This window comes from Rhizoctonia solani, chromosome 7 (genome assembly GCF_016906535.1).
Source record: "Rhizoctonia solani chromosome 7, complete sequence".
Lineage (NCBI taxonomy): Eukaryota > Fungi > Basidiomycota > Agaricomycetes > Cantharellales > Ceratobasidiaceae > Rhizoctonia > Rhizoctonia solani.
In genome coordinates this window covers 798,314-814,637 of record NC_057376.1, presented here as the reverse complement: position 1 = coordinate 814,637, position 16,324 = coordinate 798,314, and the positions used below count along the sequence as shown (strand labels likewise).

Sequence of the window (16,324 nt, the reverse complement as noted above, 5' to 3'; positions counted from 1 at the left end):
CATAGAGTTACAGAACCTCGCGCCATTCTGTCGCGACCGAGCGAATATCTCTTCCTGGGGGTTTGTCGGCCCAAGTAGTTGTTGGATATTCTATAACGCAACCGTAACATGTTTATAGACTCTTGTTGATGTATTATATCTGCTTCACTTGAGTAGGCTGACCTCTGGATCCAGCGGAATAGGACCTGGACTCGGCCGGCTGCGCCTCAAAACAAACGTGTCTATCAAACACGTGGTCTTCCTTTCTGAGTGATCTTTTGTGGGCAGCATTGGGCTTAACAATAAATATGTTGCCTTTTATGCACCGGAAAGCATAGCCCACCTCAGATCAAATGATTAGTAAGCCGGATAGGGAGGGGCCTCAACTCGCTATTACACACCATCACTTCGTAGCGTGATTCACTTCTTTTGACACCTGTTGCGGCCGCAGGGACTGCTCGTGACACACAGCCGAATATATAAATCGATTACAGGGACGAATCACTTCAAGAAATCTGCTGCCATAATGGCCTCCTACACCGTTGCTCGCAGGCCCGAGTCGGCGTCTTTGTCACCTGTTAACGAAGAAGGAAATGACGGTAACGACGACATAATGACTGGTTCGAGAGATACAGGAAAGCAGCCAGCCCGCCCAGTCGATGAGCGCACCCCTCTTTTCTCTTCCTCTGAGCGAGAGGCCATGCGTCGGGACATGTCTGACGATGACTCGAGCTACGATACCATCCCTCTCCCTGACAGTCAGTCTCGGCTCCCTCGTCGTGCTCACACGCTAATTTAGTTGTTGTTTTTCTTTCAGTGACTTACTCCCAAGTCATGAGGTCCTTTTCCCTTGTTCCCCTAACTTGTATTTGGGTCTTGATCGGACTCGGATGTCTCATCAGCTTTGCTTGGGCTCCTTGTCCGGACGATCCTCATTGGAACCCAAGATATCCATACAAACCAAATGTCCGAGCCTTCCTTGTCGGCGCTGCTGGGTGGATAGTCGCGTATGCATGCAGAGGGCCCCTGTATTTTATCGTCACTTTTGGTGGCCGATGGGCCTCGCTTACGAGCGTACTTCTTGCCTCGTTCCTTTCTGGTACGTATACATAAAACGTTTGTTTTTCGAATACTCATTTCAATGATGTCCAGTTGGGGTCCAAGAAATACTAAGACTCGGCGTGCTAATGTTACTCAATATCCACCTACACGCATGGCACGGTCATCCCCACTGGATTCCACACCCGATTCCACAAGACCGGGCATTCCGGGACGTATGGTGGGTTGCGATGGGCTGGTAAGCGGTGTTTCGCTTTTGTGGTTGGTATTGTTTTCTTATGATTTGTTCCAGGATGACCAGCGAGGCAACACTCAGCGTCTTCCAAGGCTACGACCAGCTAGCACTCTATAAAGAACTGTTCGATGCCCGCGATCAAGATGAGGAAAGGCTGAAGGACAACAATGCCAACGGCCTCCACTATGGCTCAGTTGCCTCCAGATCTGCCCCGTTAGGAACACCAGATGACGACATTAAACGTGGTACGACTGTGTCGCCTCCAGACACATCTTACGAAGAGGAGTTCGCGCAGAGCATCCAATTCAGAGATAGAGAGGCACTTGAACTCGTTTATGGTGTTCCCTTGCCAGTACGTATGAACTTTGATAACTTGACATCACACTTACTAATGCCGTCACAGAACATTCCAGTTTTCATCTCTTGTCTCCAACGTGTTGATGCGCAGATCCTATCTCTAGGGCTCACCCTTCTCATCTCTATCGCCTATGTTTCTACGGATCGCCCACTTGAAATCCGCACCCTCATCTTTGGACTCGTAGTTCTCCTGCATTCGCTACTAACGGTAGTTTGGGCAGAGTTGCTCCCGCGAGTCGGTATCCATATCGTGAGCTACGCCTCTCTTTTGGTCGCGCTGGGCACATTCTTTGGTGGGTTGGCTCTGTGGGGTGCACTGGAATAGTTATGATTTAATTCTTGGACTCTTTCACTCCTTCCTGCTGTCATTCGCACATCCCGCTTTCAAGTTTTCTGTAGTTCGCCTGCCCTGTACTCATACATACGATTCTTGGATGATATCCCATGCTCAATTGATACAACATCAGCTAATCTAAGTTGATTTGTTTCCCGAATTTCGCGTACAAGGTGACTTTGAGGTCCTTCATCTCCTGCTGACACTGGTCTATTTTGCCCTGCAGCCCATTTATTTCAGCTTCGATCGACTCTTGATCTTTTTGTATGAGTGCCTGAGCGCGTTCAAGAGATATATGAAAGAGAGCCTCGCCAATCTTATACCTGGGTGGATTCAGTGAACTATGTACTAGGGCGATGTAGTAAATATTTCGTACTTCACTGGCTCGTCCTCGTCCGCAAGCTCCAATTCGATCGCTAAGTCATCGAGTGCCTCTTTCTCCGACTATGCGTGATTTTAGTTAGCAATTCGTGAGCGGATATTAGCAACCTGCCTTTTGCTTTGCAATTTTTTCTTCGAGATCATTACAACGCGTGTTGAGTTTGGAAAAGGTGTTGATTTTTTGCTGGTCCTCTGTCGATGGCAAGGGGTTAGGAGCAGGCGATACGCGACGCGCGCCCGTAATTTGCTACACACCCCAGGTCACTTCAGTATTCTCCTCTGACTCGTCATCTTGATTGAGCTATATTATAGTCAGCCTTATATAAATTGATTTAGAATTTCGACTATGGTCTCACCATGCGCATCTTGGTAGAACGCCGGAACGGTGTGGTGTTAGGCGCCGAGTCCGGACGTCATGTTCACATGGGTCTTCGGTGACCTACACCACCGACACCGAGGTTCCCAACTTCTAAATTCTGATTTTACGGTACTTAAAGACTAAACATCCCCCCCTCTGTTTCCTCACAATCTCTCAGACGCTTGCCATGGCCAAGTCAACAACTCTTTCGACTTCTGCTGTAAAAGCACAACTCAATTTCAATAATCTGAAGACATTGGTGTTTGCCTACTTTATTGCGACCCACTGCATAAAGTCCTACAGACATCTCCGAGCCAGAGGTCTTATCGCAACAATATTAGAACTATGGGAGCTGGTGGCCAAGGTGAGTCTGACGGATCTCCTGTCTATCGGACCAGGACTGATCAACTATTTTGGGTTAAAGAGGGTTTTGACTCTGGCACTTCGATTACCGGCAGCTCAGCGCAAAGTTGAGACGGAAATGGCCAAGGCTAAGAAGGACATCGAAGGAAAGCTTGTTAAATCTGGACCCAATATTGTTCGGCATCTTGCTCTTCCGGTGCAAGGTCGGACCATGGAATGGATTGATGCGGAAATGGCCAGGATGGACACAGAATGTGGCGGTGGAGATACGTGGAAACAAGGAAAGCTTTCTGGGGCGGTATACCATGGCGGAGATGATATGGAGGTACGATACTTATCACTGTGTTTTACTTATTATTAATAAGGTGTACAGGAAATTATTGTCAATGCGTTTAAACGATATGTTGTTAGCAACCCATTACATCCTGACGTTTTCCCTGGTAAGCTAAAGCAATCTCGCCAAGTATCCTGTAACTAATATTTACGGACGCAGCTATTCGAAAGATGGAGGCAGAAGTCGTTGCTATGTGTCTCAGGATGTACGCTGGAAACTGCTACGAGGGTCGATGTGCATTAATTTTCTTTTTCGCAGGTACAATCACCCCAATGGGGCCGGTACCACCACTTCAGGAGGTACCGAATCTATTCTCATGTCGTGCAAAACACACCGTGAATGGGCTCGTGATGTGAAGGGCATTACCGAACCTGAGATGTACGTCCAAGAGAGATTTGGTCTTCGTCAGCCACCCATCATCTTCATCATAGGATCATCCCTGTGACGGCACACGCTGCGTTCGATAAGGCAGGCAAATACTTTGGCATCAAGATTCATCACATCCCCGTCGATCCCTATACCCGCCAAGTGGATATTAGACATGTTCGTCGTGCCATGTGCGTGTTCCGCCGATCGCTGGATTTAGGAAGGGTCATACTGACAAAAATACAGTAACTCAAACACTATTATGTTGGTCGGCTCAGCTGTCAATTTTCCTGATGGCTGTATGGACGATATCGAAGCACTGGGTGCACTGGCAAGAAAATATCGTGTAGGATTGCACGTAGATTGTGTAAGTTACCCTTATTGCTTTCACCTTTGCCTCCAATTTATGAGGATCTTCAGTGCCTAGGTTCCTTTATCGTACCATTCCTCGAGAAATTAGGGTATGATGCCCCACGATTCGATTTCCGTGTGGAGGGCGTGACCGCAATTTCGTGTGACACGCACAAAGTGAGCATATGATCCTGCTCGAATCGAATACACTAACGCAGTTGCTACCAAGTATGGCTTTGCTCCTAAAGTAAGTGGCTTCACTTGGCCATTAGTGTTGCAGACACTGATAGGTGTTGCAACCAGGGGTCCTCAGTTATCATGTATCGTTCCGCTGACTTGAGACGCTATCAATACTATCTTAACCCTACCTGGACTGGTAATCATGTCACTAAAAGTGAGGGAATGACTTATTGATTGATTGGTTGGTTTGCAGGTGGCGTGTATGCATCGCCATCCATGTCAGGTTCGAGGCCCGGGTCCCTCATCGCTGGTGCATGGGCAGCTATGCAATATATGGGTCAAAGGTAAAGTGGTTGTTATTAATGGAGCCAACAGTTCATTAATCCTATGGGCTATAGCGGCTACGAGGCATCCTGCCATGACATTGTTGAATGCCGCAGGAAGATCGAGAATGCGATTCGGCAGGATATTCCTGAACTCCGTGTTTTAGGGAAACCAGTTGCATCAGTTGTAGCCTTTGCTGCTGCGGAGACACCTGAAGGTAAGCCCAGGATGATCCAAATGCTTGTCGTTGCTCATGATGCACTCAAGGCGAGAAGCTCAATGTTCTCGAAGTCGGTGACCTGATGAGCCATCGTGGATGGCATTTGAATGCGCTTAGTAATCCGGCGGCCGTGCATATAGCTTGCACGGTAAGTTCTCCCCGTCATTGATTTTTTTTTATCATTCTTTAACCAACATACATACAGCGTCTGACCGTACCTATGGCCGATCAGTTCATAGCTGATCTGAAAGACTGTATTGCTGAGGCGCATGGCAAACCGGCAGGAAAGGGGAATATGGTGGCATTGTATGGTGAGTGAAGACTGTAAACAAAGGCAGATGTACTGGCTGAAATTGGTGATGGTATAACAGGTCTCGGTAACTCGAGTGCTGTCGGACCGGCTTTAGTGTCGAGGCTTGCAACCATGTTTTTGGATACACTGTACAAGGCATAACAATCGGTATCTTGTAAAATTTCTAGGACTGAATTACATCATTAGAGAGGGTTCACATGATAAGCTTGGAGCAATCGGGAGAATGTTTTTCGCCCAAGAGCTAAACCATTTGAGTTCAATGTTCATCGGGATGCTTCTTGATCAGTATCGAACCAGGTATTTGTTTAGAGATGTGTCAGAGACAGGCGAAGTCGCAATACAAAAATTTGATATGGTAGATAGTTGGGCGATTGCATTGTCTCCTTCAAGCTTGGTGAAGATCATGTTCGCGATCTATGTACCTTATTCTTGTTTAGATATGTGATACCCAGTAAAGTCTCTCGGATTTCCTTCACAGATAGGTGTATCGCTAAACCATGAAGTTTACGCAACGCGCTAGTCCTATGTGGTATTGACCAAAGCTTTTTTCGGGTTCGACCATAAATTTGATACAGTACGAAACATCAGCGAACTGGGTTAGTATGGATTCTGTACAAACACTACCAGAATTGCTAGGTGCTGGAATAGCGCCCTGGCCCCTGGAAAATGCCGATACTAACAAGTTGCAACAAGGTGGATGGACTTCTCGGAGTGGCGTATGCTTTCTGAAGCCACATTTGGGGGTATATAGTATCTCCCCTTTTCCCGAATATTTGGTTTAACCGCCCTGCTTTTCTTTCTTTCTCAGTTATTCTTAATTCTTCATTTTATCTGTACATAGGTATTGCATTATGTGTTGGCCAGGATAGTACGCACGATTATTGGTACTCTCAGAGCACCCAACTAACTGATTCTTGGGGCGGAAGTGGGTTTTACTGCTATTCGTGCTGCCCTTCGACTCATGACCACTGCTCTAACATCCGACCATCGCCGGGAGATCATGACGTGAGCCCTTTAAAGTCTTAATAACGTGTCAATATTTCAGTGTGTGAACTGACAATATTCCAGACCGTTTCGAGTGAAGTAACAGACCTTGTTGGTGCGCTCACAGCTCTGCCGAGTTGGCACGAACAGCTTAGACGCATAAATGATTATGTAGAGTGTATGAATCCGCGGTGTACGTTCAGCCCAGCGCACCCTTCCACTTGTAGAACATGCTCAAAGACATGCATACGAGAGGTATGACCGCAGGGAGATAGAGAAAATTGCCGGCTAACTTAGAGTCAAGGTACACCTTTTCCAGTCGTTTACGTCTACAAGGGGAGAATAGCAGATTGCTGTTCTCAAGTGTGTTCTGATATCTACAAGTCTATTTATTGATACCCATGTATTCCTCGGATTATTAAATCAAGCATGCGTTAGTTTGATGGTTGCACGCGGTCGGCAAACACTGCATCGCGAAGGCGTCGCGATTGACTATATGCGTTGCTACCACGTGATAGAACACCCTGGAAGCTGAGCGAGTCAGGGGGTTATCGTGGCTGTGGGACCTCGGACTGCCACGTCAGAGACACGTATATAGCGCCGGCTGGTCGTACGTGGACCTCCCAACTTTCACCCCAACTGTGCCTCTTATCTTCTCTCGCCTCACTATCTCTTGTACATCCTACTACTTCTGTCCCCTTACACGTACTACTCTACTACACAATGACGACTGAGTCCACGTACTCCGCCGCTTCTCCCGCATCTTCATCTTCTTCCTCCAATCCCCGCAAGCGGGCTCGCCCTTCAGACATGAGTCCCGAGGAACGTAAGGAAGCCCGAGCTCAACGAAATCGTATCGCTGCCCAGTGCTCTCGAGACCGCAGGAAACAACAGTTTGCGGATCTCGAGGCACGGGTGCAGGAGCTTGAGGAGGAGAACCGAAGACTTCGCGCCGGAGCCGTCGTCGAGCCACGAAAACCTAAAGTAGAACAGAAGTCAAATGAACAAGAGTGCCGAGAGAAAGAGAATGAGGAGCTGAGGGAACGGGTGCGCCAACTAGAGAAGGCCTGGGAAAATGGTTAGTATTTTACCATCAAACGCTGTTTGTCATGTATTGATTAAATATCCTTTTTTTAGTTTCGTTATTACTATCTAGTATCGGAGCAAATACGAACGGGTTAAACCCCCTTCAATCCCTAGCCGTCTCGCCCAATACCCTTTCCTCTAGCATAAACACAGTACCCCAGTCAGTTCCTACAATCGTGGATTCAGCGAACGAGTCGGCTCGCCACCTAGCACGGGTGGCGTGCGGAGGGAACTCTTCACTGAGCGTTTCTCCGTCCCTGCAGCGGGCCAACTCGACCTCGCCTTCCATGTTCCAACAGAACTTGACACCCCCCTCCCTTCCAACCCCCCAAACCCTACACAACAAATTACCAATGAAAATGTCCTTGACGACGAGTGGCTTAGCGCCGTTCTCCAACCTTCGGCGCTCGACCAGGAGACCTCTGGGTCGCCATGGAACACCCCGTCCGCCGGATCGGTCGCGGATTCGGATCCAATTATGTCGCCGTTGATCATGGACGACTTGAACACATCGATAGAGAATGGCGAAGTCGAGATGGAGAGGTTATTAAAGATGTTACCCGAGGAAGGTGTGGATCTTCGATTTGACTCCCTCGGGGGTCAGGAGCAATCCAATATCTCTCCTTTGGTAGAGTGGACGTGGTTAGGTGAGAGCGCGACCGAGGTTGTCGGTGCGTTCTAGATGTGATTTTTCTGTGGTCTATCCTGGTGTTTTTGATTTTATTGTATATTGTCACTTTTGGTGGACGTTTTCTTGCCCATCTTTTTTTTCTTTTTTTAGTGGGTTTGTTGACTGGGTTTCTGTTGTCGTTTTGTCCTCTCATTCCCATTGTGCACCAACTGCTTCGCAAAGCAGATCAAGATGCTTGCTCCTGGCACTGTGTTGTCAACATATTCTCCCTTCGGGTCGAGGATCTGACCGCGGTCAGCTGGTGAGCGCTCGGATTTGCTCGGCGCGGTGGTTTGTTCCAATAGTGTCTGTTTGTACTTTCCTGTCGATAGAAACTAGTCTTCTTGCCTTTCATATCTGAGTGGAACCTAAGTTACCAACAATCCTTGCTACTCAGGCAGCTCGCAGAACGCCCGCTAACATCATGATTGTGGTCATCGAGGGTCAGCTGCATCTTTCGATTACGCCCGCATTTGACAAATCAGAAAGGTACATATTATCGAGTGTGTGTATCCTATTTGTTTCGATATCAATATTCAACTTGATCACCTTCGCACCTAATTCTCCCTCTTTAAGCAGAGCCCTTCAGCGCGGCTTCCAATCCCAGCACGTCTTGAAGCAACTCTTTGCGAGCGCCGCGCTCAAGACTCTCTGTGGCTAAAAGCGGCGAAACCGATAGTTCAGTCCATCTTTGCCAAAGCTTTTCAACGCTAGCCACAACAGAAGATGCCAGCTCCTTGTCTTGCGGCTGAAGGACAAGTAGCCAAATCGCATCATATCCGCCGGCTAGGTAATGAATAAGAATCAGCCTGGACTGAGGCCTTTGGACGAATGAACTTACCACCTGGTACACCTCCGCCTATGACTCCAGGAAGGGCACAACATGCGTCAAGTAGGCGCGTTTGCTCTGGTGGCTCAATAGGAACGCCTGACGACTTGCCCATTGCGCGCATACCATCCCGAATACTCTGCATCTGACGCATCAACTATACTCACTGGGTCAATAACACGATGACTCACCTTTGCTAATTGCCTCGTATTCCCGAACAATTGAGCAACAGTAACTTCCAATGCTTCTATAGGGCTCTGTCGTTCCCACTTGATCGATTTTGAGCTTTGAGATTCAGTCCGTAGGGATAGACACAGCTCACCTCGTCTCCTGACTCACGGGTCAGTTTGTCTACTGTGTTCGCGTATTCGGTTGGGATCTTCGTCGTATCTCTGTGATAGCCTGTTGACAATGTCGCCTAGCCCACGGTTGCATTTGTCCAATCCCTCCCATAACTGGTCGGCTGGTGTGAAAATGCGATGAGTTCGGGACCGAGATAAGAAAAAAAATGGACAGAACGTGCCAACTGCTGGTTCTGCCTTTTTCCATTTCAAAACGTTGCCAACCATGGACGGGGTATCGCTCCCCGAGTCTACATCGGCGAGCATGATACGGGTGAGAGGGGGAGTTTGAAGGGAGAGACGGTGTGGTTCCATGCTTTGTTCGAGGGGGAGAGGTGGAAAGCAAGGTCGATCCATTTGGCTAGGCATTTAGAAAATTGAGTATGAGAAATATATGTGTGTGTAAATTGAAGACTAACCTTTCCTTGCATGATGTCTGCAATAACAGTCGGCTCGAACCGTTGGTACACCTGACTCCCAAATACAGCCGAAGAGACGTCGAACCCACTTCCAACCTTGCCTTGTGCAAGACAATGTACATACTGGCCACATTGTGCGCGAGTTCTCGTCCTTCATTCGAAGTGCGTCGGAAGAGAGCGAATCGGGCGAGATGGCATCGAAGTGGAGAAGCAAGGCAGATACCAGAGACGTAATCAACGATGCGGAAGATCCAAGCCCTGTCTTGTGGACTTGACCAATAGGACAACCTTGTGGAAGGAAGGGAGGTATTGAGTTCAGTGAGTCGAGTGTTGGGGGAAGGCTTCGTGCCGTAAGCTGTATGCAAGCACAAAAAGACGTAAAGAACGGTGTTCTTGAGGGTTAGGAGAGGTAAACAGTACGTACGCTTGCGCGTTGAGAGTAAAAATCATTGGCCGCAAGGACGTGTATGTCCAGTCCTTGGTCCAGCGAAGAGAATGAATCTTTTCCTCGATGGCCAGTGCGATGGCCAGAGTTCCTTCTAGGGCGGTTTGAACGAACCGGTTCTTGGATCCTGTAGCGTCCTCAACTCTGTTAGAGACTGTCAGCACACGCTCGGAGCGGAACAGATCATATCACTTACTGCTCTATTCGAATACCATCTCCTTCTAACTTGACGTCGTATGCCCATATTGCGTTTTCAAACTGGGGAGAGTTGACAATAATCTTTCCTGATCGACTTGCTGGCTGGACCACGGTGTAAAACCTCGATGAAGTTGAAACAACCAAGCCAGGATAGCGGTGGTCGAGCACAAGATATCCTCCAGCAATGAGCACCTTTCCTGGCGCAGACACAACAGTCGCCATTGTTTCAAGAAGAAAAATAGTATCAAGAACCCCGTCTGGTCAGAGTCAAGAAGAAGAAGAGCAATCGATTATCGGGTCATTCCAATTGTGCTTCGACCCTACTGATCGTTCCACTTTCGAAAATGGCTAAATCACATTTCGAGGGGTGTGGCGATGCCACTTGCGCCCTGCGCTAATTTGCAAACTGTAACTTGGACCTCGACTGGACGGACACGTCTCTTTTAATTACTCGAATACTAAAGCTCACATTCGCGGTCCTGATATATAACAGAAAATAAACCGCTGGTACTGAGACGAAATGCTATAATGCTCGGTCGATCAAAAACTAGAAATACAGGATCCGAAGCGCAGGAGCCTTTGCTGGGCAGAGGAGACGAGGATGAGCACGCAGACGTCGTGTTTGCGATAGACGATGATGAGGAAGAGTCGACTGCGTTCAGGGACAGAGATAGGGATATGGGCGGTAGTAGGAGTCCGCAGGTCGGAGCAACAAGCTTCATCGCGCCAACGCTAAGGTCCACAACCCAGAGTAGGGAAGCAGGTATGCCCCCAATCATCTCAACACTCGGTGAAAAAAGCAGACTGACATGTATTAGAATTTGAACTCGATTCGGACGAGTTGAACCCAAACGATGAAGTGACCTCTATCCCAGCTTCGCAACGAATGCCGCTTTTGGTTGGGCTCGCAGATGCAGTAGAAGTTCGACGAAATCCAGATCTACCACTCCATACCTTTTCGAACGGTCAGCCCGGCCAGACAATGGTCAACGGTCGCATTGTGTTCGATAACGACGACCCTGCGGAACGCGTGGACATCGCGGAACTTGCTGCGCGACAGCACAAGGGCGGGAACATGCTCGACTCGATGTTTAACATGGCCAACTCCATTTTAGGTGCTGGTAAGCATTTGGGGTAATGGTATCACCTCCAAGGCACTGAACACGCCATTGCTCGTTGCTAGGTATCATTGGTGAGTCCCCCCACGCGTGTGACTTCTCTATTCTCGTCTGCATGGTCTTGACATTCCATCTCTAATTAGGGCTACCATATGCGGTTAGCCAAGCAGGCTTTGTGACTGGAATTCTCCTACTCGTAATTCTAGCAGGCGTGACAGACTGGACCATTCGACTGATCGTACGAAATGCCAAGTTAAGCGGACGAACATCCTACATCGATATCATGGGACACTGTTACGGTACGTTGAGCATGTGGGAGCATGAAGAAGCACTTCTTATATGTAAAACGAAAGGATCGAGCGGACGCGCCGCGGTCTCGTTTTTCCAATTTGCGTTTGCGTTTGGAGGTATGTGTGGAACCCGAGGGGCCGTCCCTACGCATGCAGATTGTTGGCTCACTCTTGTGGTTCTTGCGGTGAGACAGGGATGTGCGCGTTTGGTGAGTTGAATTAACCAACTGCGGCCATCCGGGCGGCTCAACCGACAAATATGTAGGGATAATTATCGGTAGGATGGGTTGTGTAATTATGCGAGCGTATTTTAAACTGATACAAGTATCTTGTTCGCGCGCGGGTAGGTGATACTATTCCACATGTGATACGGTCGATCTTCCCGACGCTTAGCACGGTTCCTGTGCTCTCGATACTAACGAACAGGAACTTTGTCGTTATTTTGTGCACTGCGTGCATTTCATATCCGTTATCTCTCTATCGGTCAATCGCTTCGCTTGCAAAAGCGAGTACGTTTGCACTGATTGGAATGCTCACGATCGTCGGGACAGTTTTATTTGAAGAAGGACGTGTCTCGGCGGATCTGAAAGGATCGCAGGCACCGTCGATCAAGTACTCTTTCATTCAACCACAGATCTTCCAGGCTATCGGAGTAATCAGTTTTGCGTTTGTATGTCACCACAATAGCCTATTGATCTACGGGAGTATGCGTACTCCGACGATGGACCGATTCGACCAAGTGACGCACGTCGCTGCGGGACTATCGCTTGTCGCATGTCTGACGATGGCTATTCCGGCATTTCTCGTATTCACGGACCGAACGCAGGGCAATGTATTGAATAACTTTCCTCAGGTGAGTGCGGCGTTGGCTGCTTTTGGCAACGAGGGCGCTGTTCTGTCGTGCGCCCACGTGGAAAATGCAATAGTTGACAAGCGACTTTATTGGCTCCGGTACGAACTACATAGGACGATGCGGTGATTAACATTGCGCGGTTTTGTTTTGGTGCGAATATGGTGACAACAACCCCGATGGAGTTGATGGTGTGCCGAGAGGTGATTGAAGAGTACTTTTTCGCGCATGAGGCGTTTGATCAGACCCGGCACGTGCTATTCACTACGTCAATCTTATTTGCGTCGATGGCCGGTAAGTATTTCTTTCAGAATCGGGATTGTGTGGGGGAAAGTGATGATGACATGATTGTATGCGTGCGTTCAGTGGCCCTGGTGACGTGTGATCTCGGTGAGTGGGGGGGATATGGTATTGACCGGATCGGGCCGGGATTGACAGAGAACATAGGGGTGATGCTTGAGATTACAGGGGGCGCGAGCGCTACGGCGTTGGCATTTGTGTTCCCAGCACTATGCTACATCAAACTGCTCCCTGCCCGAGAGCCGTGGAACGGGCGTGCCAAGCTTCCTGCGGTGTTGTGCGCTGGATTTGGGATACTCGTGTTGGTACTGAGCGTGGGACTTGCACTGCAAAAAGCTTGGGGTCCAGAGGGTGCGACAAGGTTATGTGCATAGTAGTTGATGGTGGAATGTATCGTCGAAAATAGACATATGCGTTGACTTGGCGTGTCCATGTCATTTGGAGAGCAAACACGACCACATAGGGGATAGCCTCGTGATGAGGCAAGGACCCTTGTCACGTGCTGTCGACGATGAACGACTCGAATCCCCTCCCGACTGGACTGTTGGAACGCGAAGCCGACGAGCTTGTGCGCACACCGTCGCCTCCTTCGCCCTCGCGAGCGCTTCCACTGCCTGGGCTTCCGGAGCCGACGCTGCACCTCGGATCGTTTTCGCACATGCAAACACAGGTCCAGACGTTGTCCCCGCGACGGGCCTCTCCCCCCAGGGACCCCCCTGCGCTGAGTTCTGTCCCAGAGCTCTCCCGCCCGCCCCTTATGTTCAGCGCCGAGGACCTGCTTAACAATCCTGCCGACTCGCGCTACCCTGCCCCCGCACAGCCGCCGATGCAGCCGGTCATGGCAGCCATCGAGGAAGTCTGTGTCGAGTGCATGATGCGTGACCGCGATATGGCCGACGTCGATGTCACCAGTCCAGGCATCTGGGCCCGAGAGTCGGATGTGTGGTACGAGGAGCTGGTGCGCAGAGAAGAGGAAGAAATGCGTTCTGGGGTGCTGCCAGATCCCCAGCGACGACGAACACCGGCGCGAGGGACCCTACTGACCGAAGCCAATCTGCGCATATGGACCCAAATGGTATGTCTCATTTTTTTCTCATTTTCTCCCCATTTTTCACTTTTTCGTTGCTGATGGTCTCCGTAGCACCCCAAGGAACCCCAGGCACGGTGGATCACGCTTACGGACTTTGTGCGCAAACAGGCTGCTCTGCTTGAGGCCGAACATCATGCACGTGCTCAGGCGGCCCGCGAGTCTCGTATGCTCGATAGCCGTCTGCGGGATACGTACCAGCAGCTTCGTCGCTCGGCCTATGACCTCAACGATGGGCCCGTGCGTATTCGGGCGCCCACAAACCCCGAACAAGATTCGCCCTTTTTGGCAGTTCAGAATCCCTCCCGTGACATTACCGTGCTCGCCAGCGGCATGATCCAGGAGCGAGTCGACCTGCGCAAGGAGGAGAGAGAGCGCAAGCGCGAGTCCAAGCGTCACCGTCGCATGGCTTCTCGACAAAGCAAGAATTCGGCCACTAATGTTGACGCAACCTCTGTTTATTCATCGCCCAGTCCACCTCCCGACGGCGGCAGTCGCATGGGTGCCATGGGCAGGTCCCAGCCAGCCCTCACAACCCCCGTTAGCCCTGGCCGCCGCTTATCTACCCCGCTTACTCCCCCGCTTGGCACCCCTGGTGCCCGCCCTTCTATTCACACCCGTTCATCACAGAGTTCGTTTGAGAGTCGTGCTGGCAAAAAGGGCTTCCTCAGCTTCAAGCACTGGAGTGGTTTCGGTAGCGAGGCCAGTTTCGGTCCTGCCGGCGCCAACGGCGCCTACCGGGGCTCGGTATATGACAGCGTGGCCGATATGCAGTACGTTTTTTTATTCCATTTTTCCTTCTCATCTTACAATTCGCTTTAGTCTGGTACTCGATCAGGAGAAACAAGGAACTCGCATGCCATATGACCAAATGTCACTTGCCCCGTCATATGCCACAGGCGCTGACGGCACGATCCACGCTGATCAACCCGGTGAAAAGAAAAAGAAACACAAAGGCCTTACCAAGATCTGGAAGATTGTCACGGGCTCAAGCAGCAAGGACAAAAATATCGCGGTTCATGAGAAGCAACAGCTCGACGACGAGCCTCTCGCTCCACCTCCACCGTTGTCATACCTTGTTGCCAGACAGGGTGGTGACCGTGCCGGTGGTGGAGCCGGTGGAGCACGAGACTTGGACAGGCGAGCCTCGACTCCCACCAGTTCGAGCCGTTCCGCTGCCCCTATGAGCCCGGCTACTGCTCCATCCAGTATATTGCCTAGTCCAACATCTCAGCGATTCCCATGGCGTGACAGTGGAAGCGATGAAGATCGAGGCCCGCGAGAAAAGTCTGGCAAGGATGGCGCTTATCTCGAAGTCCCATCTCCGATGTCCATGTCTACCGTCTCTCCAAACGGGCCTGTTGGCCGACGCAGTTTCAGCACCGGCACTGCTATCTCTCCTAACCGACCTGCTTCGCTTTTCAACACCAACAAATCGCTTCCGCCGCTTCCCACCGAAGCATTTGCCCGTGGCAACGGCCGACCGACGATGGACGCTCGGCCGCAGACACTGGCCGCATACGCCCCTCGCCGGTCGGACTTTAACATGAGTGCTGCGTTCAGCCAGGAGCCGCTAGTCGCGCCCCGTGCACCGTTTGGCACCGAGACAAGGAGACAGTCGTTTGGGGGCACGGCCGCACGGCCCGATCTCGACGGTCCCCTTGTACCCCCACCTCGTATTGGAGCTCGATACGATGAATTTGGCGCGTCGCGAAGGTCTCTCGGAAGCCTCGATAACCGCTATACCCTGGGTGGAAAACCTGAATCTACAAAACGAGGAAGTATGGGAAGACGGTTGGCGTCATTCCTCACGGGTGGGAATAAGAAACGAGAAGATTGGGAGCCCCACTTTGGACGGAACAGCGAGCAGCATCCTTCGTATCCTGGTCCTGGCCAGTTTACACATCGCGAGGTGGACGGTTCATTAAGCGAATTGGAGGGATCAGATCCTGATCCCGCATTGCAGACGCCCACTGCGGGGTATGCGCGGAGTATGACCGTCTCGGGAAAACGCTTGGATGCGGTTCCGATGGATGATTTTGTTGCCATTCGGTATCCAAGTGCCGAGTGCCAGAGTTTGGACATGTGAGACGGTAGTGCGGTTGACATCGGGATTTTTTAATCTCTCTTTTATTGCAAGGATTTCTCCTTTTTTTCCTTTTTGAGTTTTGCAGCGTACAGTAATTTCTCCTCTCATCAATTGATCAATCAAGACCTGCAACTCATGACTCTGCTCTCGTTTTTTTCTCCTTGTCTTTTTTTTTTATCAGTAACACTCTTTGACTCTCTTGCTATCATTTGTGTGATTTCTTGGTGTTTGTTTTTGATCACGGTGTTGGTGCAATCGATTCCCCTATTTTCCTCTCTTGACTATTTGTTCCTCTTAACAACTGTGTGCTATTGCTATATCCAGTAATGGAATGGACCTGGGACTCTTGTCGGTAAAGCATGAAATGAAAGCCAGGTACGATCGGGGAAATCACTGTGGAGCTGCATATGGGGGTGCAGATCATTTGAGGGTGCTCACAATGGATAATGGCGAATCATAGAAGT

General features: G+C 50.0%; 5 protein-coding genes across 5 annotated transcripts; 4 read left to right on the top strand and 1 right to left on the bottom strand.

Annotated features, from left to right (window-relative positions):
- Window positions 1-505: 505 nt before the first annotated feature.
- On the top strand, window positions 506-5,295 carry RhiXN_06422 (Pyridoxal-dependent decarboxylase conserved domain; the record flags this gene model as incomplete). The annotated part of the gene is made up of 20 exons (XM_043326238.1): window positions 506-737; window positions 797-1,078; window positions 1,132-1,276; window positions 1,331-1,625; window positions 1,677-1,880; window positions 2,882-3,067; window positions 3,128-3,391; window positions 3,440-3,506; window positions 3,560-3,605; window positions 3,659-3,778; window positions 3,832-3,957; window positions 4,013-4,133; window positions 4,187-4,294; window positions 4,347-4,364; window positions 4,421-4,493; window positions 4,551-4,641; window positions 4,696-4,838; window positions 4,889-4,989; window positions 5,047-5,152; window positions 5,213-5,295. 20 exons carry the CDS (start codon window positions 506-508, stop codon window positions 5,293-5,295), a joined length of 2,811 nt encoding a protein of 936 aa, XP_043181670.1.
- A 1,566-nt stretch (window positions 5,296-6,861) lies between these two features.
- Window positions 6,862-7,906, top strand: RhiXN_06421 (basic region leucine zipper protein; the record flags this gene model as incomplete). Its single annotated transcript, XM_043326237.1, has 3 exons — window positions 6,862-7,216; window positions 7,276-7,384; window positions 7,411-7,906. 3 exons carry the CDS (start codon window positions 6,862-6,864, stop codon window positions 7,904-7,906), a joined length of 960 nt encoding a protein of 319 aa, XP_043181669.1.
- Window positions 7,907-8,465: 559 nt separating this feature from the next.
- On the bottom strand, window positions 8,466-10,348 carry RhiXN_06420 (phosphomevalonate kinase-like protein; the record flags this gene model as incomplete). Its single annotated transcript, XM_043326236.1, has 9 exons — window positions 8,466-8,680; window positions 8,736-8,862; window positions 8,915-9,008; window positions 9,063-9,186; window positions 9,238-9,425; window positions 9,484-9,500; window positions 9,608-9,824; window positions 9,908-10,072; window positions 10,125-10,348. 9 exons carry the CDS (start codon window positions 10,346-10,348, stop codon window positions 8,466-8,468), a joined length of 1,371 nt encoding a protein of 456 aa, XP_043181668.1.
- Window positions 10,349-10,654: 306 nt separating this feature from the next.
- On the top strand, window positions 10,655-13,058 carry RhiXN_06419 (Transmembrane amino acid transporter protein; the record flags this gene model as incomplete). The annotated part of the gene is made up of 11 exons (XM_043326235.1): window positions 10,655-10,889; window positions 10,945-11,247; window positions 11,310-11,318; window positions 11,388-11,543; window positions 11,598-11,651; window positions 11,729-11,743; window positions 11,800-11,811; window positions 11,882-12,387; window positions 12,501-12,678; window positions 12,751-12,774; window positions 12,832-13,058. 11 exons carry the CDS (start codon window positions 10,655-10,657, stop codon window positions 13,056-13,058), a joined length of 1,719 nt encoding a protein of 572 aa, XP_043181667.1.
- Window positions 13,059-13,195: 137 nt separating this feature from the next.
- On the top strand, window positions 13,196-15,860 carry RhiXN_06418 (uncharacterized protein; the record flags this gene model as incomplete). The annotated part of the gene is made up of 3 exons (XM_043326234.1): window positions 13,196-13,759; window positions 13,826-14,544; window positions 14,594-15,860. The coding sequence occupies 3 exons, from the start codon at window positions 13,196-13,198 to the stop codon at window positions 15,858-15,860; spliced, it is 2,550 nt and encodes an 849-aa protein (XP_043181666.1).
- Window positions 15,861-16,324: the final 464 nt, after the last annotated feature.